This window comes from Sylvia atricapilla, chromosome 9, assembly GCF_009819655.1.
Source record: "Sylvia atricapilla isolate bSylAtr1 chromosome 9, bSylAtr1.pri, whole genome shotgun sequence".
In the NCBI taxonomy this organism is placed as follows: domain Eukaryota; kingdom Metazoa; phylum Chordata; class Aves; order Passeriformes; family Sylviidae; genus Sylvia; species Sylvia atricapilla.
The window spans coordinates 14,398,425-14,421,824 of NC_089148.1; the positions used below are offsets into that span (position 1 = coordinate 14,398,425).

Consider the following 23,400-nt stretch of genomic DNA (forward strand, 5'->3'; position numbering starts at 1 on the left):
CAGACACTCTTGTATACCCTGAAAAGCTCCTTCTCAGACCACCAAAACAAGTCAGAGTACCATCTTGTTAGCAGGTAGCATTTACGGAGAGGAAAGATACTTGCTATGAAAGACACAAGACCCATGCTAGATAGCTTCTGTCTCTCTGTTGTTTTTATTTCATGAAAACTAGGGGCTACACTGTCTTCTTGAGAGCACAGCTCTAGGAAACAAACATGTTAGAAATCATGATGATTAGAAAAAGCAGCCAAGGTAGCCTGTTGCTTAATCCAATAGCTGGTTAATTTGAGCCATCGTTTAATGTGATCAAAACATCTGGAACCAAATAATTTGCATTAAAAAGAACTTCTGTCTTATTATGATGGCTTTAGGCAGGTATTACTGAATAACTCAATCACTGGCTGCAGGAAAGTCACTGTTTAATTAATAAGGAAGGTCAAAATTCTGAATGAGAGACAAGAAAAAGCCCAAGGAAAGCCCATGTGATAATGAGAAATGACACCACCAAAAGGCTGCGTTAGCCAGAAATTGTTACTGACATCGTGAGCACAGCAGCATGCTCTGAAAGCCTTTATGCCTGAACACTGTGGGATCAAGAGCTCCCTGCAGCCAACAGGGTCAGAGAAAGCTTCTGGAATGCCAGGATGAGAAGGACCAGTGTACAGGAAAGTTTCTGTCAACTGACAGTTGTTTTCTGAAGTGCATCAGTTTAGAGCACACACAACAACAGAATAATAAAGTTTCAGCTGAACACTGGAATGGCCTCCTTCAAGACTTTCTTGTTGGCTTCCTTGGACTCAGGACTCCCTGGGTTAGGATATACTTTCCCACAATCTGGAACTAGGAGTATTCATCATCCCCTATACTCAGTCATGTTCCAGCACTAAAAAAGCTTCAAATTATTCCCTGAGCATTGTTTTTTGTCATTGAAATACATATGTGTGAAAAAAGCTCCCTGAAAAATACATCTCCACTCCTCACATCCTGGAAAGGATTCTGTAAATGTGACATTCCTAGAATAAGAGACAGCAACCTGAGACCAAAACAAGAATTTTTTGATATCTGGCACTTTGAACAACACAGACTCTCAACAGATACAGCTTTCATTGTTTGTCTAAATTTTATTTGCTGAAGCTCCACAACCTCTTCTTGTTTTGGGTACACCACACTGACAGGTCCACAACCCTCTCTTTCAGGCAGAGTTAAGCCATGCTCTTTCTGGTTTGTACTTTACTGCCCAAGAGATTTCTGAAGATCTGGCTTGGTGCATACTTATATCCTTCAGCATGGCTCTTGCATGTAAGTTTAGGATGCTCTTTCCTTGCCTCACTAGCTCTGTAGAGCAAGAAAAAAATATGGAAGGAGGCTGGAATCAGACACGACTTGAGCATTCCTCAGCAAACACCCATCTGGGGAGAAACACAGAAACAAAGCCTTCACTATACTGATCGCAGACACAAATTTCTCTCACCTCATCAGGTTTTTAACAGGGAAATGCAGGGAAGTAGCAGTTTAATTATTCTGGTAGGACTCCCCATGGCCAAACAATTCAGTTAGAGCAGTCTGTCTGGTGAATTTATTAGTATTTTTAGGAGTTTTTTAACTGCCATCCTCCAGTCTATGCACTGTAGCAGTGACAAAAGGAAGACAACTTATTTTGGGTCTTCTACTGATAAATTCTTGAGACCATTTTGCCAGAACAAGCACCTGATCTGCTGCTGAAATGTTAGTGCGGAGCTGGGAAGAGAGCCTCACTCTGCTCCAGCTCTACACCAGACCCAGCAGCCAGCCCTGATGCTGGCTCATTTAGCTCCACAGAGAAGCAGCCCTTTGAGCTGCAGTGCCACAAGTGAAAAAGCCACTGGAAGAAAGAGGTGTTGAAAACAAATCCCCCTTTGCCATTTTCATTCTCTGGTCATTAGCAGCGGCAGCGTGGTGCCCATGGAGGCCAAGGGTGCCCCTGGTGAGAGGAGGAAGGGAAGCCTGGGAAGCACATGCGAGCGGCGCTGTCCCTGCTCGACACAGCGGCCATCACTTCCAATCAGCGCCGCGGCGACGGAGCGGCCCCAAAGGCAGGGGCTGATTGTGGCGCTGTCCCGAAGGGGAGCAGCTCAAAAGAACACGCAAGTGAGACCACAGGATTGCTAATTAGTGTTGATAGATGCGATCATTTCTAATTAGCTCACTAATCCCTCTCCCCCTCGCTCCTGTCGCAGGAGCATGGACAGGGGGAAAAAAAAAAATCAACAAAAAAGAAAAAGTAATTTTCTCCCGTAATTCAGGAAGATAAAAATGCAGCCAGTTGAGGACTGCATGTACAAAGAGGACAGAACTCGGAAACGGTTTTTTTATAAGCCTGACCCATGCTTACCTCCGACTGTGATGCTGCCTTGAGAGGCTACCTAGAACAGAGGCTAGACAGTGTTAAAAGAATAAAGTAGGTATTTATTAAAAAGGCCTTCAAAGGATACACCTTGGGCAGTACAAGAGGCCACACCCAAGATGGATGGCAGGTCGCATGTTTTTACATTTTTATAAATTTTGGTCTATTTGCATATTGGGGTTAATTGTCCAATTACAGCTTTAGGTTATGAAGTCCCATCCTCCCAGATTGCTCTCCTCAATTCACTGCTGTTTATAGTTTTTGGGCCTGAAGCTGCAACGGTGTCCTTGGTTCTCCGGCTGGAAAAGGATTGTTTTGTCTAACTACACAGTGAAGAGAACTTGCTAACACTTCATATGAAGTTCACAGCTATATACTAATGCAGCACAGAATCAGGAAAATATGAAAGCTAAAACTTATGGCATCAACTGAACAAAGACTCCATAGTTATTATTCCAACCTTCCGCCAGGAGGTGAGGAGTTCACTAATTTTTATTAGCATTAATAATTATTATTAGGCTATCAGAGGGCTTCCAGCACCTCTGAGGCCTCACTTTTAAAGATGTACATTACCCTACACATGGCTCCTGCTGCAAGTGCATGTTCTCCTCCACATTACATGAAACCATCAGGCACCCGGGGAGTTTAAGTCACCACAGCAGATGAATGACAAAGTAGCACATGGAGGTGAGCAAGAACTGGGATCTTCTGCAAGGGCAGGGGATCTCAGCTACGGTTTCTGATTTAACCTAGGAGCTGTGCTGGCGAAGGGAATTGCTCTTCCCTTCACTGATATGTAGTTCTCTAATATGGGACTATGCAAAGTGAGGCTGTTTGCACTAGAGAAGGAGCCAAACTGCACTTGACAAAGCCTCTGCTGCTGAGGGCACACTGGTCCCTGCCTTCCCACAGGTGCAGAGACAATGAGCCAACCCATCACTGCTGCCTTATTGGCAGGAGAGACCGAGGATCTTTCCTAACAATGGGCTCTCCTCATCAAGGCTCAACCTTATTAATGCCTAAAGATCATGTTTCTCTCTAGTTCAGCCAAACTTCCTGTGAGAAAAGCTAATGGATTTTAGTTTTCACTGGTACTCCCCTCCCCAAGCAAAAATTCACCTTCAGGACAGGGCACTAATTACCTCAGAAGTGCTCTTACACAGCATCTTAGCAGTGGACGTTGCACCAACCTCTCCTGCAGCATCGAAGGACATGATTAAGTTACTAGCAATATCTCTTATGGTTCCCTCCACCAGTTTGAGTGGTCCCCTGAGTCCTATGCAGACATCATTAGCAGCTCCTGCAATGGCAGGCCAATCAAATTAAGTGGAAACATTTTTGTCTCCTTTCCAGTGGAAATCATCCAGCTTTATTCCTCCCCCACCCATCAGCTACATGGTGGTTCAACAAACTGAACGGTCTGTTTGGAGAGACAGGCTCAGGGTAACCACCAAAACTGGACTCACCTCAGGCAGGTGCAAATACAGCTTTGTAAGGACCTACTTCACAACTTGCCCGAGAATGAAAACTTTGGAAATAACCCTAAATTTGAGTCAAAGATATTCAAGCACAAGAGCTAGCACCTGCTCTCTGTAAATCTACTAGAGGAGTCCTGAGGAGTGATTATACCTACTTTTGTTAGATCTATCACAAAAAGCTTTTGTGAATGATCAAACTCATCCAGAGCATCTGATGCAAGGGAACAATGGCAGTAGTGACAGAGCACAAAAAGCCATCTTGAGAATAAGCAAAAGCAGGAAAACAGATGGTCAAGAAGGAATCTGTTTCAGACCTTAAGTACAATTTGCTGCTCATCTGCCCAAAAAAGAACATTAAGGGCCAGATTCACAAAAGGGTCTCAGTGCAGCTTTCAGATTTGCATGGCCAAAGTTCCACACAGATGATTTTCAGCAACCTTCAATCTGACACTGTTCTCTGAGATAAGCAACTACTTAACCTGCTGAACCCGTGTTCTGATACACTAAGCCAAACTTTGTGCCTCTAATTTTGAATGACTGCCTAACCAGCTCTGCACTGTTAAGCTCCACAACCATCAATTTACTGGGTGGCTTGAAGTTTCCAGTTTGGCAACACAGAAAATAAGGCAAATGAAAGAAATGCTTCCTTTGTCACTCAGGTTCATCAGGAATCAGGACCTCATAGTCCTGGGTTCACAAGGACACAACCTCTGGAAAGTGAGTTTAGCACAGGTGAGAGGTGCAGGATTAACTCACTGAGGCTGACAGGGAAGTTGTGATACAAACACTCAACCAAGAGCGTAACAGACAGAACATTAATCTCCTGCTCCTGAGCTTGAGAATGTATTTGCCTTACTTACAGCTCAATTGAAGTCACAGGTTTGACTTACAGAATTAAAATTCTGGCCAGGCAGGAACGTGTGAACCATGTTACTACCAGGACCTAATCATGTTGCAGCCAGGCCAACAGCAGCTCACAGAAGACATTTCCCTCTCTACCTTCTCTTCCCTTAGCTTCTTTGGCATATTCCCACGAACACAAGAGGATGGAAAATATCAAGGTCCAAACAAGACTGAGTCACAAACAGCCTGGGCAGCCAAGATTTGGGTCAAGGACAATGTGAAAGAAGTGCAAACACTATGAGCCCTTTTTATGGGAGGCGTTTCCTGAAGTGCTTCAAGAACTCAGCTCATAAAAGCTTGACAGAAATACCAAGATAAACTGGTTACAACAATATTGAAAAGTACACATAAAATATAATAAAAACAAATTAAATAGATGATTTTTTTTTGACAGACTGCATTTGCTATATCTTAAGTTACAGCAGTGTGTCAATGAGAATATGAAACAAAGAGCCAGGTGTCTTTGGACAAGTCCTACACAACTTCTATTCATGTAAAATAATCAGGATTAGGAAACTAAGGATTGCATGATTGATTAGAAGCTCATTAAAATATGAGATATAGATAAATAAGAGAGTTTTTTCCCCTAAAGCACTCCAGTGTTCTCCATCTAAAGCTCAAGGCACTCTTCAACAAGGGTGGCAAAGCTTACAAATACTGCAGTTATTTCGCTGCAAACAAAAGTGGAAGAAACTAGAAAACAAGCAGTGTTCAGAAGTACAAATGTAAAGAAACATGCAGAGAAAGGAGCAGTACAACCCACCCAAGCATTTGGCTGGGTGCAGACTGGACCAGACACCACTACAGGTGTGTTCTGTAGTGTATGTTCAGCAGTAATCAATCATAACAAGCTAAGTCAGAAGAAACCAGTTCTGATCTAACCTGACCTTCTTGGAGACCCAAAGCACTTAACCTGAATTTTTGCATCCAGCTCCCTAAAATCTGAACCCTCTTCATCTCAGGGTGAAGAGAACAGACAGAAAATCCCAGTATTATTAGGGCAGCATGTATGTTTTTTCACCTGGAATATGGCTGTACCACAAAAAGTACACACAAAAAGAGCAAACCGTCCAGCAAAAACAATGCAAATGCTGTACCAAACGACATGCTTCCCTTTAGATGAGCACAGGTTCACAAAAACATCCAACAAGACAGGCCAAGAAGAGTTCCCAAAAGGAAATCACAGTCTACCCAGACTGTGTTGCAGCTCTGCTTCGGGACAGAGACAAAAGCAAGAAGCAATACTGAGGCAGTTCAGCAAGAGCACGCTCTCACCAAGAGCTTCGTCTCATGCTGAAGAACTCCACAACACCAAGGATTTCACAAGTCTGGCTCAGACTTTAAAAAAGTATTTAAAATAAGGTGACTGCACATTGTTGGCCTGAAAAAAGGTGGAACGAGAGAGCTTAGCCCCAGCCATCCAGCTATGATAAAGGAACAGTGTGACATCCTTGACTCCGGAGACCTTGGTCACATAAAAAAACTCACCACAGAGCAGCACCTCGGTGTATCTGAGCCATCTGAAGTCTCTGTGTCTGCCTGCCAGCACTGGCAGCTATCTGCACTCATCCTGGAGTGTAGAGTGAGCACCTGCCAGCAGTTACCTGTAACTGGTGTAAGGTAACTCACTTCTTTGTTCTGTGACTTAACAGACTTTTTGGAGTTTGCAGTTTTTTGGCCCTCTGGATTGATATTTAAAAATCTCGAGGCTAGCTCTTAATTCAGATATGTCTAATTTACCAAAGATCTGGATGAGTAGCTTCTATTTCCTTAAGACTACACTTAAACATGGAGGGCTTCAAATTCAAGCAAACTTTTGCTATCAGCACACTCTAAACCTTTTTGCTATTTTGTTGAAGTAGATCTTCTTCTAAATAAACTCCAAAAGCAGAACATCAGAGGTGTTATCGTGAACTACCACATCAGGAAGCTTGAGATTAATGAGCATCCTATTAGCCTGAATACCCAAATTCTGACTCAAAGTTACATACTAAAGTAGCTACAAGCAGTACAAAACCAGATGACAGAACATTGTTACTGTGTACATGGTAAGTCCTGACCTCTGAAGTTTGAGAAAAGTTTCAACTTCTTCAACTGTAATAGAAAGTTTCCTTTAAGCTTTTCTTTCCAATTTCAAAGCAGAGAGATGGGCTTTTTTTAACACCAGGCCGCTGTCCATTAGAAAAAGTTGTTTACTTCTTAGGAGCACCCACAGATACAAGTAAAAAAGTACCGCACCAGCATCTGTGGATTTGAAAGAAAAAAAAAAAAAAACCCAAACAAAACAAACCATGACGTCAGATGACGCTCAGGCTTCTTAAAAGTTTACTGCAAGATTCAGCTATGTGAACCGTCAAAGCTCAGCAGCCGGGCCCCACACAGAAAACACGGGTTCTGGGGCTTGTTTTCCACCGGCGGTGGGAGCCGGGGATGAGCCCCCTGCGGCTCCCGGCCTGCGCTGTGGGGGCCGTGGGGGTATCACACAACTCGGCCCAACTCTGGAAACTTCTCCGGAGGGGCAGGTGCGATGGGGGCCGCACTCACCGTTCAGCCGGGTCTGCCGGTTCGCTCGCACCCGCAGGAAGGTCTGCAGAGGGGAGACAAGAGCGGAGAAGCGTCAGGACGCGGATGTAAACAACTCGCCCCCCGCCCGTACACAAGGCCCGTAACGGTCCCCCCGCTCCTCGCGCATCTCCGGGACAACGCACCGTCCGCGGACCTCCCCCCCACCGCAGCACCCACCTCTTCCCGGCCCCCGCCGCCGGGCCCCCTCTTTCCGCTCTGCATAGCCGCGGGCGCCGCGGGCGGGCAGCGGGCGGCGGGCCCGGGATGCGGGTGGATGCGGCGCGGCCCGGCGGGCGCCGCTGATCAGCCCCCGGCAGCCGCCGCCATGTTGGCCCCGGTCATGTGACCCGCGGCGCGCGGGTGAGAGTTCACTAGGCAGTTCCCATGACAACCGACAGGGGGCGGCAGCGCCCGGCGAGCCCGGCCAATCAGAGCCCCGGGGCGGCTGGAACCCGGGGGATCTGGCCAATCAGAAATCAGGGGTTACTGGGACCCTGTACACTTGACCAATCAAAAAAATTAGGTATTACTGCGACCCTGGGGTGCCTGGCCAATCAGGAATCAGGACCCACTGGAACCCAAGGGGCCATGCTCAACCAGACCCCAAAGGCAGTTTGCTGCCCAGGGGCAGTTCACCAATCAAAGCCCAGGAGCGACTGGGAAGAAGATTTCCTTGTCCAATAGTGATTGAGTACCCTTTAGGCCCAATGTCACTGACCAGTCAGAGCCTTGGCCCCAAAAATAACCCAACAGCACTGGCCAATCAGGCATCACGGTGACAATCTCCAACTTCCTCTGCCCAATCAGGGACAGGGGCCCAAAAGCTCTTGGCCAATGAGGGTCCAGAAGTAATAAGACCCAAATGCAGGTGGTCAGTGGGGCTTTCTGTGGCCCCTGCCCTGCCCTGGAGCCCCCAGGGCATGCCCTGGCTGGTGGAGTCCACTCCTGGGGAAGCAGAGCCTTGGGAAGTTCAGCCCCATCCTTCCCACCTGCTGACACCATCTGCATCTGCTGGGGCCAGGCTGAGCATCCACCTCAGCTCCAGGCTCTGACACCTGCCTGCCTTACCCAGAAATGGCCCCTACCACAGGGACACCTTGGCTACAGGCAATGCCTGCGCTTTCCAGCCACTCCTCCCTCTTTTCCTTTCCAGGTTTCAGCAAGCCTGGGTGGTCAGAGCTGTCTCATGGATTTGTCTCCCATATCTGCTGCACAGCTGTGGCGGAGATCGGACCCAGCAGACTGGCCTGAGGTTGGGACAGAGCTGGGGGCTACAAATTTGGCAGCAGAAGCTCCTATACACACAAATCCCATCTCTTTCCCTCTCTGCATACTCCTCAGACTTTGTTTCCTGGAATCAAACCTACATTTTGAGTCTTCTCTCAGGCACCTGAAAATCTGTCACTCCTTCTTCAGATGGAGAACAAAAACTCCCCTCTATATGTTTCGCTGCCCCAGATGATGATGGGTAGCTGGAGAGTTCAGGTGCTGGCTGGTGAGCTTTGCAGTCTGTCTCCATCCCAGGTGTGCCTGGCTGCTGAACGTGCAGCTAGATTTTCATACATGTGCTTAGTTACAAAATCAAAGCTGCTGATTGCTGGCTTTACCCTTTTAATGAATTGAGGTGTCTTTTGGGAGGCACGCTTACCTGAGCTCAGGGGGAGGGAGGTGAGCCTTCACTGGATGACAATTTTAGGCTTTTGGTTCCACCACACTTGCTATTTTCAGTCACAAATATCCTGTGGGCTCCCTCCAAGCTTGAAATGCCATCTCTGCACTACGATGTATCACTTGTAACTTGGTGTTGATTTCTCCACTGGGTATTCAGAGTTTTATCTAAATGTAACTAAAATGGCTTTGTTTTTACTCAAAGCTCCATCTGACAGAACATACTGTAAGAGGAGCAGCCCCTACTGACCAAATCCATTGGCTGCCACTACCTTGGTCTGATCAGTCTCCATGTACCAAACTCCAGCAACCAGTCTTGGCACAGGGGAGGCAGGAGGATGCCTCCTCCCCACATCCAGGAGCCACCCCACTGCCTTCACTGCAGCCCCCTCGCAGCATGGGGAGCAATGCAAGCAGCCAAGTGCTATGCAAGCCCCTATTTCTGTAGCATTCCTATTCATAAATCTCCTTCATAAGTATCCCCATGGTATATAAGCACAAAGACTAAGAAAACTGAGCCACACGAATTCTGAAAACCCAAACACCAGTAGCTCACTTCTAGCATGTTACTTAATACACTGTATAATCATGATTAGATCACAACACAAGGGACAGTCCAGCAAACCTCTGCATATTAAAAGCTAAATTTTGCAGCCCTTAGAATCACCACCACGAGAGCCTTCTGCTCTGCTTCCTGGGCTTTTTCCCTTGGTAAGCCAGGCAGACTGAATTCTCGTTCATATTGTGGCTTTATTAAGAATACGGTGAGGCTTTACACACCCTTGGCACCCACACTGAGGTCCCTTTACACTGCCAGTGCAGCATAACGCAGCCAGCACAAGTGTAAATGAAAATCAGGCCCCAGAGGTGTTTTCTCCCTGCAGTGCAGACTTACAACTCCCATTACACATTTGCATTAAGGGCTGCAACCCTCCATAAAATATGCTCACAAACTTAAAGCACATTAGAGAGTAGCTGGACTCAGCACATAGAGGGGCTTCTGCTAAGAATATTTGTCTTTGAGTATGACATAATAAAAATGTACAGGAACAGAGGGCTGCAAGGGGCCACCAATCTCACAGAGACTGATGTCTGGCAGAGTGGGAAGGGAGGGCGATTCTCCAACAAAGGGGGCCATGGCAAAAATCTCTTCCATGCCCTTTTGAAATGAACATAATTTATTTATTAGCCTTAATAAACAGGCAGGAAAGAGAGCAGGATTACCTGAAACAGGCATTTCTGTATCTTCTGCATGGTTTTGCTTCTTTTACTTTGCACCAGCTTTTACTGTTCATGGGAGGGTAAAGCGGCTGTGACGTGACACCGAGTTATAACTCAAAGCCACATGGGAATACGATCCCTAACTTATAATACAACCAATAAATAGGACAGAGGATGGAATAATGGGCAACAAATGTACAAATCTGCTACTAACAGGACCCATTTTCAGGAACACATATTATAACTGGGCCTGCTCAATAAGAGCCTCAGCACTGGTCATCAGCCTCTCTCTGCAGGTTCAAACACAGACCTGGCATGTGCAAAGCATCTGATGCAGGAAGATACGAGATATGAAGGCACTCGCTCCCTGTGCCTGCCTGACCCTGGGCACAGGGTGTGGCTGCAGACCACCACAGAATAGAGGGTGATGGGTGTTTGCTACACTGGTACAGCCTCAGCCCACTCAGCCTGTCCACATAGCAGGTGGGCGCACACTTGGGTCTGTGCTGATGACCAACACTAATTTATCTGCTGCCTTTCAGAGCCTACTTGAAGCCAGTGGCTGAGTACAGGCCTGCAGCCAAACAGTTTGGATGTGTGTTAAGAGTCAAATGTGCTAGCCTGCCCCAAAAATACAGACAGACTAACAACCAGCCAAGCTGTACTTGTGTTGCTGTCCTTTTCTTCATTTCTTGCTCCATCTCATTGAAGTTTTACTCATTGCATCACCCAAGACAAGACCTGCTGCTCCTCTGGGGAGAGAGTGTTTTAAAGAACAGGCTGGCATGGCTGTGGATTGTCCAAACTCATTTCTCTCTTGGATGGGAGTCATGAGTAAAAAAAGTCACTTCTCTGAAAGTTTCTCAATGGGCACAGGGTGGGTAATGACAAACAGAGCCATGGAAATGAGACCAAATGGTGAATATAGAGCAAAAGAAGCCTCTACAAAGATTTTAAAACATTTTTAAATACCACAGTGATTCTAATTGGAGCTGGGAGGACAAAAGCCCACCTTCACAGTCCTGAGAGGGGCCAGGTGCTCATGATGCCGGCAGGAGAACCAGGGCAGTGATTGCATAGCCAAGAGCAAGGCTGTTACACAGAGAGAGCTGTGGGCACTGGGGTGTGCTGGCTCCCTGCCTAAGGCTGAGACCAGCAACAGCATCTACCTGCTTACCTGGTATCTGTCTGAGTGATGGATGTCATCTGAGGAGTGGGGTGATGCTGTCGGAGAATCTCCTTCCCTCTTGATTGAGGCTGACAACAAAATTGACTGCAAGAGAAAGGAGAAATTCATGTTGTGGGTATTGTCAAGCTCTCTGCCTGTCTCTAAGCTGTCCTCAAAACCATGGAGTGCATCTGCTGAGCTGTGGGACTGTGCTGGGATGGAATGCTGGGCTGTGGGACTTGCTCTTTCCAAGGGACTGTGCCCCATGAGGGGACCAGGCTGCTGGGTCTAGCAAGGTACAAATGAATCATGCTGCAATGGGACAGTCATTTTTTACCCCAGTTCTTGTGGCTGGGGCAGAATCAGGTCCTGCTAGAAATGATATGTGAGGACCACACCAGAAATTCTCATGATAAGGCACAGGAGTGCTGAGGTGGAGCAGTGATTACATGTCCTCATCTGCCCTTTTTGAGTGCCACTAAATCTCTCTATAGCTTTGTAAACTACACTAAAGCTCTCAGCACCTTTGCAGTGCAACTACTTCTTCCTTCAGTAATGATGCTATTTATTTTAATAAGTAGCACAGAAAAAAAAAAAAAAGGGCCTTTTAGAAGGTTAAAAAGCTCAGAGATATTTGAGACCTAAGAGATCACTGATAAACTTCAAGTCCATAGTAGGTAAGTCTAAATTCTACACACAGTGAACTCTAGCAGGAATATTAGTATGGGAGTGTGACAGCATCTAAAGAAATGTACACTGAGTTACAATTGAACTCTATGATTAGAGTACTTTGAGGGGAAAATGCAATTTAGAATTCTTACTTAGATTATAAATTAACTAAACTAGGCTAAATTTAGCCCACTACATTGTGAAAAAATGTACACTGGAAATGCAGCTCTGCAGATGTTTGTTTCTGAGAATCAGCTGGCAAGATTTGACAATAAATAACTGCTGGGAGATGTGTGTGTTTGTGAAGGGAAGTGTAGATATCATCTGAATTGGACAGGTCAAGTGTGATGACAACATTATTAAAAAGCATAATACCTTGGAAAAAGGCAAGTATTCCAGAAATATTTGCCTCTGGGCTGAAATGAAACGTGAAAAAAAATGTGCATTTTTTTAGAAAGATATGAGAAAGTGGAAAAATGACTCAGCATACAAATCGGTTCAGTCAGCAGCAAGCAATCCCCCAGGCTTGGACAGCTCCCCACGGGAACAGCACAGCGGTGCTGCCGGCAGGGGCATGCAGGGAAGGCAGGCTTGGGGTGGCAGTGGAGTGTTGTGGAGGGCAGTTTGGGATACCGAGTTCAACCCCATGGGTATGAGCTGCCAGCCCTGCCATGAGGGCAAGAGGCACATTCCAGTGCACAGATCTCTGCCATAAAGCGCGGCTCTACCGGCTCCAGGGAGATGTGATGTCCTGAAAGGGGTCACAGAGGAGCTGACTGCTGGGGAGCTCAGTTATTTCCTTGGACAAAACCACTTCTGCTGACTGAGGGCTGTGCTGATCACATCTTGGGGCTGGCTTGCTCCTCAGCTCAGCCCAACAGGGATGCCAGGCACTGGGAGGGCCACTGGGAGCCCACGGGGCTGGGAGCACCCATCAAGGGCTGCCTCAAGAACCCACCCTCCACTTTCCAGGGGACAGATGGGCAGAGCGGGGAGGCTCTCTAGCTTCATGTGTTGGTTAAACCAAACTGCTAATGGGCTCTGGTGAGCAGCTCATTTACTTCTGCAAAAGCCCTCTGCAGAATTTCTGTAGAGTGCAGACCTCAAGCTCTTGGTGTTGTTCACTTTCTTTATTTTCTAAATAGAGAGTGAGGACTATTTTTGAATAATCAGGATTGCACGTGTCCTAAAAAACACGGGGATGAGGCTCAGAGCCTTCAGTTGTGACTCAGAATAACAGCCCTGACTGCAGCAGTGTTAATGCCCTAATAAGCCAAGCATACTGGAGCTGGGAGGGTTAAATCTGTTTTGTCTTCCAATGTATTCTAGAAAAGGGGAAAAAATACCCATCTCCCCATTCCTCGACGACAGACAGACAAACCCTGCCCGCCTCTCGCTCCCCCCCTCAGCTTCTGGTAGCTCTAATCCAATATTATTATGTGAAAAATGGTTGGGCTAGCTATGGAGACAGTAAATTAAACGTTATGTATTAGTTTTTAGCGTGTGGTCCCAGGAAGAATGCCGGCCCCATTTATTCCACAAACCTCCTGAGCACCATGGCAATGACCTCTGGAAAAACGCAGGGCTAAACTAATCCCAAAGATGTCAATCTCGAGGCCTCTTCTACATACACTTGCAGTTTAGATTAATAAACTGTCTATTTTTAAATTGTGTGCAAGCACTTCAATTCTAAATACCTTGCCGGCATGTTAAACACAGCGTTAGAGATGCCAAGTCACACTTCCCCTTCACTCTTAGGAAACTTGACTACATTTGTTTTTCTCATTTCCCTGTGCTGTGCCACACTTTGCCTCTTGGACAGCCATGGGGGCAGGCAGGGATGCAGGCTCAGAGGCTAAGGGATTAGAAAAGGCACTCGCCATCAGGGTGACTTTCAATCTTGCATTAGGCCAGCCTCTGCTGTCCCAGTTTTGGCCTCTTTTACCCCAGACTGTCACATTGAGGCTGTTTTCCAATGGCTAAGCAGTGAGGATGCCTGAGCACAGCACATCAAGCCAAGCATTTGCTGCTCCCTGCACCACTCTGCTCATTCCCACACTGGGTCTGGCAAGCAGAGAAAGGGTAGCAATACAATTCCCATTCCTCTCTCAACTGCATTCTGGGAAGATGGGCTATAGAGGGAAAAGGTGCTCTCCCAGCCCTCATGCATGCCTATGCTGCATAGCAGACCCAAATTCTGACATCCCACCCCAAAAAACACAGCACTGGGTGCTCTGTGTGCAGACAGGCCTGATGTGCAGGTCCTCTCTACCATGGGACCAGGTTCTTCAGCACAGTGGGAGCAAGCCTGGATGCTGAGATGTCCCTTTTCCCTTGGGGAAAGGCCACCAGCCTGCTCATCCATGCCTGGCTGCCAGTACATCCCAGCTGCCCTCAGAGTGTGTCTGAGTGAGGATACTGGGGGGAGAGGACCCTCCTCCCTCCCTGGTCTCCCCTCCACAACTCCCACCATCAAAGATGGAGCAATGGCTGTGTGTGAGTGGTGGTGCAGCTTCATATTTCTCCCTCCCCTTTAAATCATCTCTCTGGTGGGTAGAGGCACTCTCTGTGGAGGTTATAAACCCTGAGAGGATCAGACTGAGCATTACACCTGGGGCAAGCTAAATAAAAAAAGGTCACTGGTGCTTTTTAAACATGGACAAAAAAGCAGTAAAATGTGTTTGAAAAAAAAAATCTGGCATTAAATCATGACTTTTTGCCTGCCTTGCCTCATTAAAAGTGGCCTTTTGGAAGGTAAAATTATCATTGTAAGTGATAAGATCTTTAAGAAAATAATTCACGGCTTCTTCACCCTTTAATATGATAGCCGCCACCGGCTAATTTTTTTCTTAATGGCAACGAGGCCATCAATCTTGTCCAAGCCCTGTACTCCCTCCTTCCTCCTGCCCCTCCTGCCATGCTGGGCAGCCATGGCCCTGCTCAGTGAGTCCTTCCTGCCCCTTGGAGCCCAGCTGTGCCGTGCCAAGGAGAAGGGATGTATCTGGATAATCTTGTGTCCACAGATCCCGAGGGCACTTGCTCATGCTGCAAGGCTCAACCCAGTCACTCCCAGTGTGCTCCATGGACCGTGCAATCCTGCAGAGATCAGCTGGGAATGTTTCAGCAGCTCACCGAAACTACGAGCAACACCTAGTTCACTACGGGGGCAGGCTCGGTATGAATCAGACGTGCGTCCTGCAGCCTGTATGCCAGCTGCGGTGACCCCAGGCCACCGGTGCCCAGACCTGCTCCTCCCTCCTCGGCTGGAGGAGCCGTGGGCAGCGCCGAGGCGATGTCGGCAAGGACACACGAGCACACACGCCCCCGGCTCCTGACCCGCAGGCCGGCCAGGCGTGGGCCCCGGGCAGGCGAGGGGAGGGGACGGGTGTCAGGGTGCAGCCGCCAGCCCGAGGAAATGGATGGAAATTACCGGCACACGCTGCCCCCGGCCCGCAGCGCGGCCTCTCGCCGGCAGCCGGGGCGGGTGTCAGCGTGGGGACAGCCCAGCCGCTGCCTCTGACATTCTGCTGCCTCTCAAGGCCAGTCATTTCAGAGTATTAAAGTGCTGGACTCCTGCTTTCTGAGAGCCCTGGAAAAACATAAGGAGTCTATTTTTCTTAAACAATCCATCACGGCTGCTGTCAGCAGAACAAATACCCTAACCCTGCTTTTTATGTATCTATATGGCCTTTTTTTTTTTTTTTTCTCTCCTTTTTTTGGGGACAAAGTGTTCCCTGCTTGATGCATTCAGCCTTAACTCTGCTGTCTAAATAGGTACTTATCACTTAACATGGAGGTGATGGCTTGACATGTTTTCTGTCTCCTGCCCTCCCCTCCACGGTAGGGAAGACGTCAAAGTGTTGCTAATAGCTGTTATCACTTGGGAACTGTAACCCGAAAGCAATAAGTGATACCAGGCCTTGCTGTGAATTTTCCCCCTTAACTCTGCTAGCCATTTTTTATGTTATTGCTGGAGGATCCCCGACACAAAGATGCTACTATTAGAGCTGAGTTTCCTAGAAGCTTTTGGAGGGTCCACATTTGCTCCTGGGAAAAGTTAGAGGTAAAATTATCTAGTGGCTTTTAGCTGGCAGAGATAAAGGTGGGATAGAGCTGGGGATGAAAGGCTTAAATGTGAGAAGGGTGTGAATGGCGAATAGAAATAATGGTATCAGCAGCTTCTGGCCTTCACTGAAGAATTCCAGTGGTTCACAAGCAGAATAAGCTCACAGAAATGTGAGCCACTAATTAATTTCTGTGCACGTTACAGTGACACTTGGGATTGTAATGGAGCTCTGCACCCTCTTGGAAGAGACACCAGCTACATGGTGGGAAAAGGGGCCGCTTCCAGCAGAACTGCACATCAGCATTCTGAAGATAGAGGGGAAAGAGGTCTGGCCCAAGTCTGCCCCACTCTGCTCCTTCTGCCAAATGCAGTGGTTTACCCTGGTCTAAAGGGAGGTTACAGCTGTTTGGCCCAAGGGGAGTGAGGGGCTTTGTTTGGTCATGGGGTAATTTGTTTTATGGAATAAAAAAACCTGGCAGATATTTGGTTTTGGAGTGACTCTGGTATTCATCACCCCAAACTGCAGGAAGCACAGCCAGCTAACACTCATCCTACGTAATTTCCTCTCCTTCACATATCTGTGGACTGTGTTCATGTCCCCAGCTTGGCCATAGTTTTGCCACAATACCCAGATTTTGCTTTTTAGTTTTTCCTTGTAAAACACAGTTACAGATGGAGGGAGCAGAGATACGGTGAATGACTTTGCCAACCTCCCAGTCTGTCAGTGACACAAGAGAAGGAGTTAAAACCCCAGGGCACTGACACCCGTCCCCTGTTCCTACCACCAGACATGATATGAAGAAGTTAAATTATTGTGCTAGAAATTTCATCTCAAGTGAGGCAGCTGGGAAGGGCTTAATACAGACATTCTGTCAAGGTTTAAGGCTCCAAATCTTGCTTGCTTCGAAGCTCTTTTTCCTTGGAGGGCTTTAGTGGTCAAATTTCCCACTAGATGTTGTAATTCTCTCTCAAACTGCTCAGTGAAGCTGTAAAATCACAGGGGTGGGTGGGGGAAACAAAGAGCTCTGGCACTGTGGCTTGGTTCCCAGCTCTGCCGGAGGTCTGGGAGCAGTGTGCTGGCTGCCTGCCTGCGGGCACCCTCCGTGGAGCTGGGTGCACACCTAAACAAACCAGCTGCAGGCATCTGCTGGGTGCATGAGATGGATTTTGCTCATGGCCACTCACGTCAGTGTTTGTGTATCAAGAACAAGAGCATAGCCAGGACTGCAAGTGGGAAAGGCAATTTGCAGTCATTTATTAGGAAGTAGCAGTGGAAAACGAATGCTGAATCCACCACAAGAACTGGGATGCTTCATGGGACCCAGTCTCTTCCCCTTCAGTGATCAGTACCAGCTCTTCCACAGGGGATGTAAATTTACTTGTTAGGTGACAGGTAACAGTCTGCAGCTAATACCCTGAAATACAGGCAGTAGTGAAGTGCTCTGAGGTAGCAAGGAGGACTTGGGGATGCTGACTCTTCAGTTGCCACTAGCTGCTCAAGGAAGAGTGGGAACAGTTGGACTTACACCTCACCAACATGGATTCAACATGTGTGCTCCTCTCCTGCCTTGCAAGAGGCAGCCAAGGCAAGAGGAGAAAGGCCAGGGGAGAGCATGAAGCCTGGGAACGATACGCAAGGGAACCTTGCACTGCTGACAGCTCTGTACTGACTCCTGGGCACCCACCAGTCCAAACGGAGTCTGTTCTCCACATGCCTCTATGAGACAGTCCTGCTGCCTGCTCTGCCTGGGACTTAGGCTCTGGCCATGCTGGGGTGTACTGCAGGAAGCTCTGGCCTCACAGAGGTCTGGGGCATGGCTGGCTTGGACAGACTTTCAGAGAGGGACCTTCTCAGTGACAATCTGCTTGTCTAAGTGCCTTGTCCACACTGGTGTATCACCATGTGTTAGGCTTGGTCTGTAATGATAGATGAGGATCCTGAATGCTGCAGATCTGTGGCATTCAGTGCTGCCCTTTGAGCTGCCTTTGCAGGGAGGGAGCCCAGGCACCAAGCAGTGGTGCTGGCTGGAGCCTCAGCCTGCAGCCCTTGCTTGGCCATAACTGCCTCAGCCGGCTCTGTTAATAGAAGAATCTGATACAATAATCCAGCATTCATCACATCCCATGTTGAGTGATTGGATTTTCTTTGACATATTGCCATGAAAATTGACCAAGTACAGTGAGTGACAGCTCTTCAGGAGCAGGGGAACAGTGAGGGAGGAACATGCATGTACATCTGAGCTTTCATTGCCCACAGAGATGTTTGCTGGGGCAACTGTGGGAAAGGGGTGGGAGCAGAGCTAGGACACAGAGCATGGGAAGATTAAATCCCAAGTCCCAGCTGCATCCCCAGGAAAAGCCTCAGGCCAGCAGAGAAGTGGCAATGGTAGTGGTGCTATAGGCAAAGGTCCTAAATGAGCCCCAAAGAGGAGTTAAAGCCCCTGGTGACCATGGAAGTAGCTACCAGCCTGCAGTCATCCCAGTTTCTATGTCCCTGAGTTAAACCAGCTTCCCCTTGTTTGTTTTGCCATTGGATGCTCCTGAGGAATGGAGAGATGCAGCCCCTTTCTCCTGTTGCTGAGCTGCTGGAGCTGCTGGCCTTTTTGTTGGCACCAGGAAAAGGACTGGCCAGGAAACCTTGTAGCAGCCCCATTCCACCAGTTTCAGAGTGGAACAGATCTTCCTGGAGGTGCCTGCCAAACCTCCAGTGACGCCTGGGTGTTGGGACATGGACTGTAAGCCTACTCCAGGAGTCTGTACCCCATCCCTCTGCCTGGGACTGTATCAGAAGGACTGCACAACCTGATGGGCTATTGACACCCCTTGTGGCAAACATGCAGTGGGCACAAAGGAAAAGAGCAGCCTTCATCTCCCCATCACTCTCCTCCTCAATCCCACCTGGTTACAAAGGGCCCTTTAATACCAATCTCAGGTGAAGGTGACAGCACTGTGCCTTCCCGTGCCACACAGGACTTGTCTCCCAGCAAAAGCCACACAGAAATAATGAATCCTCCTGGGCTGAGAAGCTTTCAAGCTCTCTGAGAAGGGAATGAAAGATTTCCTGATTTCACCCTCTCCCTCCCTGCTCTCCTGGCTTCTTGAAGTTAATGTTCTTAGTCCCAGACGTGATGGGCAAAGGGAAAAGATCCATGTGGTGACAGGGGACGATTGATCTCTTTTACATAGAATGACGCTCCAGTCCCAGTTTAATCCCCTCGCTCAAGGCAAATGGGATTCTTTGTCAATGGAAACTTCAAAAGCCTGGCCCTGCCTTGAGATGGACCTTCTTCTTTATCTGGTCTCTGTCAGTCACTCACTGTGTTTGCCTCCAAACAGCTAATCTGTCTTCCTAGCCGTCCTTCTCCCTCACAGGCGATGTGTTTGGGACTGTTGAGTTATCTACACGGAGTCCTGATGAAGAGGGAATGGGAAGATTACAGCCCAAATGCTTTCATTCTGCTGGTGCCCTTTCCAGCTCCTTCAAGATGTCCCAAGGCAGCCTCACACTCTGTGGATTATCACCAGTTGTGGGTTTGGAGATTCCTCTCTGCTCTGCTTGTTTTCATGGGAGAAATAGTCAGGTCTCCACTCTCCTAATTTCCCTGGGATAGGCTACAGGAGCAAAGTATAGTACTGCAGGAGACAAAGCTGTGGAGCACTATGGAGTATCACTGCAATTTCTTTTTTCCCTTGAAGGGTTTGGGAAATTGTTGGGCTTATTTGGGAGTCATCTCTAACTGCCAGGAGCTCAGTTCAGCACAGTGGCTCCCAGGCCTCTCCCTTGGTGGGGCAGACAAGGTGTTGATGTACTTGGCAAGACACCCAGCCTCAAGGAGAAAATCTAGAGCTGAAATGTCAGTCTTTGCTTCTGACATGCCGTGCCAAAAAAATCACCATAAACTTCCAGAAAAACCAATGAGGAATGAGAGTGGAAGTTAATTCTAATAAAACAAGCATGAAGACATCTCCTGTGAGAGATGTCCTGCACTTGTCTGGAAGCCAGGAGCCTCGCTCACTTGGACTGCATCAAGTGTAGGAGAACCTGGAGCACTTGCCTTTGCCCACTTAGGAGAGGACAGCATGGTTTTCAGAGGCTGTGCAATGCCCTGCAGTGCCCCCTGCCATTTGCTCCCCTCTGGTCTTTCCCAATGCCCAAGCTCTGGTCTTTCCCACCCCTGTGCCACATGAAGTCCAGCTGACAGCAAATCAGTAAATGATGCCCTTTGCAGTGATGCCATGATGCTCTGTGAGTTTTGTATGTCTGCATTCTGAGCCAAGGGGATGGGAGGTGGGTCCTGGGGAGGGGGTTGAGGTTGAGATGGGGTTTTTTAGTGATTTGGGCTCCTCCTTGGGTGTGCTTCACTCCCTTGAGGCAGGCTCACTTCCCTTCCAAATCTGCCATATGCCTTTGGCTCCAGGAACTCCCACATGTGATTTCCCAGGCTGAGCTCAGGCTGCGTGTGATCAGCTTTCATTAGCTGTCATTAGACACAATCTGGAGTCCCAGAGCCCAGCAGGTCCTTCAGCTCCACTGTTCCTTGGCTGCACAAGGAATGCAGAGCCCTGTGCAGGGACTTGGGCTGCCCCAGCCCAGCAGCTGAGCAGGGACAGCAGCTTTCCCCAGTGTCACCAGCCCCCAAAGTGTGGCCACCTTCCTGGGACACATCAAGTAGCAGGACAGGGAGTGGGTTGGGAAGGTGAAGGGGTGTAAAGAGCATCCCTTGAGGGACAGGGAGAATATGCTGAGGTTTGCTCACTTACCTTGGGGGTGCCTGCTGCCATGGCATCCTTCAGGATGGAGCTCTTGCTGCCAAGAGAAAAGAGAATGAGGTCAGTCACAAAACTGGCAGGCAAGGAGGGGAGTGCTTAGAGAGATCTCATAAGGTCAAATAGCAAAGCACATTGTTCCTCTTCCCTGGACCAATAAGAACCTCCTCACCCTGACTGGAGGGGCATGGGAAGGAAGGCAGTGCCAACTATTTCTCCAGCTGTAACAAAATGGTCATACGAGTGGAAGTCCCCAAACCAGCCACATGAATCAAACATCAACTCTCCCCCTGCCTGGGACCTGCAAAGCTCTTCTCCCAGCACTGGGAAAAAGCAGAGAGCAAGTCTGGTGTGGCATAGGGAAGAAAGCCAGGGAGAGGGGAGCAGAGGTAGTGAGCCCTGTGAAGGGTCAGGCACAATGAAAAAAAGGGAGAATAGGGAAGAGAAGGAGATTAAATCGGTATAAGAGCAAGGGAAAAAAGATCTCCTCAGCTCCAGGCACACTGGGGAAGCAGCAGCTCTGCTGGAGGCCGGAGTGATTTGTTAATTCAGCTTGTTCCCCATTTAGCAGGGAAGGAGGTCCCTACCCGGTGCTCCTCCTCGCCTGCCCTCGCCAGCGGGAGATGCTATAGATTTAATAACACCTTCCCCCCTCCAGACAGGTTAAACTTGAAACAATTACATATCAAAGCCGACATGGCGGGGAGGCCTGCACTGTAATTTTTTGGTTATTAAAGTAATCTCTCTCATGTAAATTCTCCTGCTAACATGCTGCAAACAGCATTAGGAAATAAATTATTTCCCCATGATTCGATTTGTCAATGCAAAGCACCTGCAGCAGGCAAAAGGCTCTTGAAATATGTTGCCAAGCCCAGTGCCTGTGCTTGTAAGCACATGCTGGTGGGGCGGCTGGCTCCCAGCTCCCCATAGCCCCGGGGACATGATGGATGGGTGGGTGGGTGGAGGGGGGAGGGTGGTGGGGAGAGGCGGGGGCTGGGGAAAGGGGGGGAATGGAATTGTGTTTAATAACAAAATTTGTATGCAAGCCTGCATCCCAGGCTAAGGATGAGTGATCGGCAGCCAGAAAGTATTAAAAAGCCTCGCTAAACAGATGCTGACAATAGAACAAGACATATCAAATCAGATCTACTTCAGAAACATTAATATACACACGCACACACGCTCGCCCGCGCGCGCGCACCCGGCTCCGCACACCCGCGCTCCTTTCTTCTCAATCACAGCAATATGGGAGACATCAATAAATTTTTATGAGACTTTTAGAAGATCAACACGGTACTAGATGTGACAAAAAAGCAATGTGCCTGTCATGTTCGCTTTGTCGGGGACACTTTAGCCCCAGATGCCGAGCTGCAGTGCCAGCAGGGAAAAATTGAATTTGGCTGGCTTTAATCTGCCTTGATTTGGCAGATGGCTGGGTGTTACGAAATGAGCAGGGATGGTGGAAGGTGTTTTCTCCTGGGGCTATGGCCCCCCTCCTCTCCCAGTGCCACTGCCTTTTGCCCCCTGCCCTGAAACGGTGGAAACACACCATTGCCATCAGGTCACTCCAGATGCCACAGCTCTGCTCCCAGCTATGCTTCCTGGGGACCATGGATGGATGGGCTGGGGCATGACCTCCCACAAAGCCCCACTTCCTTGAGGGAATGTGCTGCGGGATGCTCACCATGGCCACAGGATTCCCCCTGTGTCCTGTTCCCCAGCTTTACTCCCTACCCTCAGGAGGTGTCATGGAGTAGAATTAGTTCCTGCTGCCCACTGAGACACAGCCCGGCACCACCTCAAGCCTGTGCAAGAACAAGCACGATGGGAAAGATTTCCATCCCCTCTCAATCACATGAAGTGTGAAACAACTTTTTTTTCTCCTTTTATAATCCAAACGCCTTGTAAAAAAACCAAACCCGTTTCCTCCCTTTTCTTGTTAAAGGTGTTTAAAATTATTTGTTTTCAAGGGAAAGAGGAAGAATATAATTAATTCCTCCTAGAAATGGTGTTAGGGCCAGGAAGCTGAAGTTTTCAGAATGAGAGTCTCGCTGGTCAGCCAAAAGATCAAGCCTCTGCTGTTGGGACCGATAAGGAAGGGGACTGGTTTAGATAACTTGGCAGACCTTATTTTATTCTTCATCTGGAGAATTATTAATACTTACCCCATTTCTTCCAATGTAGCTCTACTCTATCCCTAATAAGAGTTTGCAATTTGGTTTTTTTTTATATCCAGAGATGGGCTAGGAATAGGCATAAGCCCAGGTCATCCAAGCACCCAGACCCTGCGATTTAAGGGTGCTTTCCCCATCCCACTAAAGAGCCCCCTGAATTACAAGGGCTGCAGCCCCCTGCACCTCTTAAGAATGCTGGCAGTGGGCTCAGGATCGAAAGGCTGTCAGCAAAGAGAAACCTTCCCCTCCATAAACACCACGGACAAATTAAAAATGGTAAAAGGGAAATCAAGACCTTTAAAGTTCAAACACTTTTCGGTGCCTTTTAAAGTTTTTTT

At 48.2% G+C, this 23,400-nt stretch overlaps 1 protein-coding gene across 1 annotated transcript in view; it reads right to left on the reverse strand.

Moving 5' to 3' along the window:
• RNF220 (ring finger protein 220) overlaps positions 1-23,400 on the reverse strand; it is a 219,551-nt gene that overhangs the window by 48,643 nt on the left and 147,508 nt on the right. Inside the window, 3 exon segments of the mRNA XM_066324994.1 lie at positions 7,309-7,351; positions 11,396-11,491; positions 20,883-20,928. Coding sequence (XP_066181091.1) covers positions 7,309-7,351; positions 11,396-11,491; positions 20,883-20,928 — 185 coding nt within the window.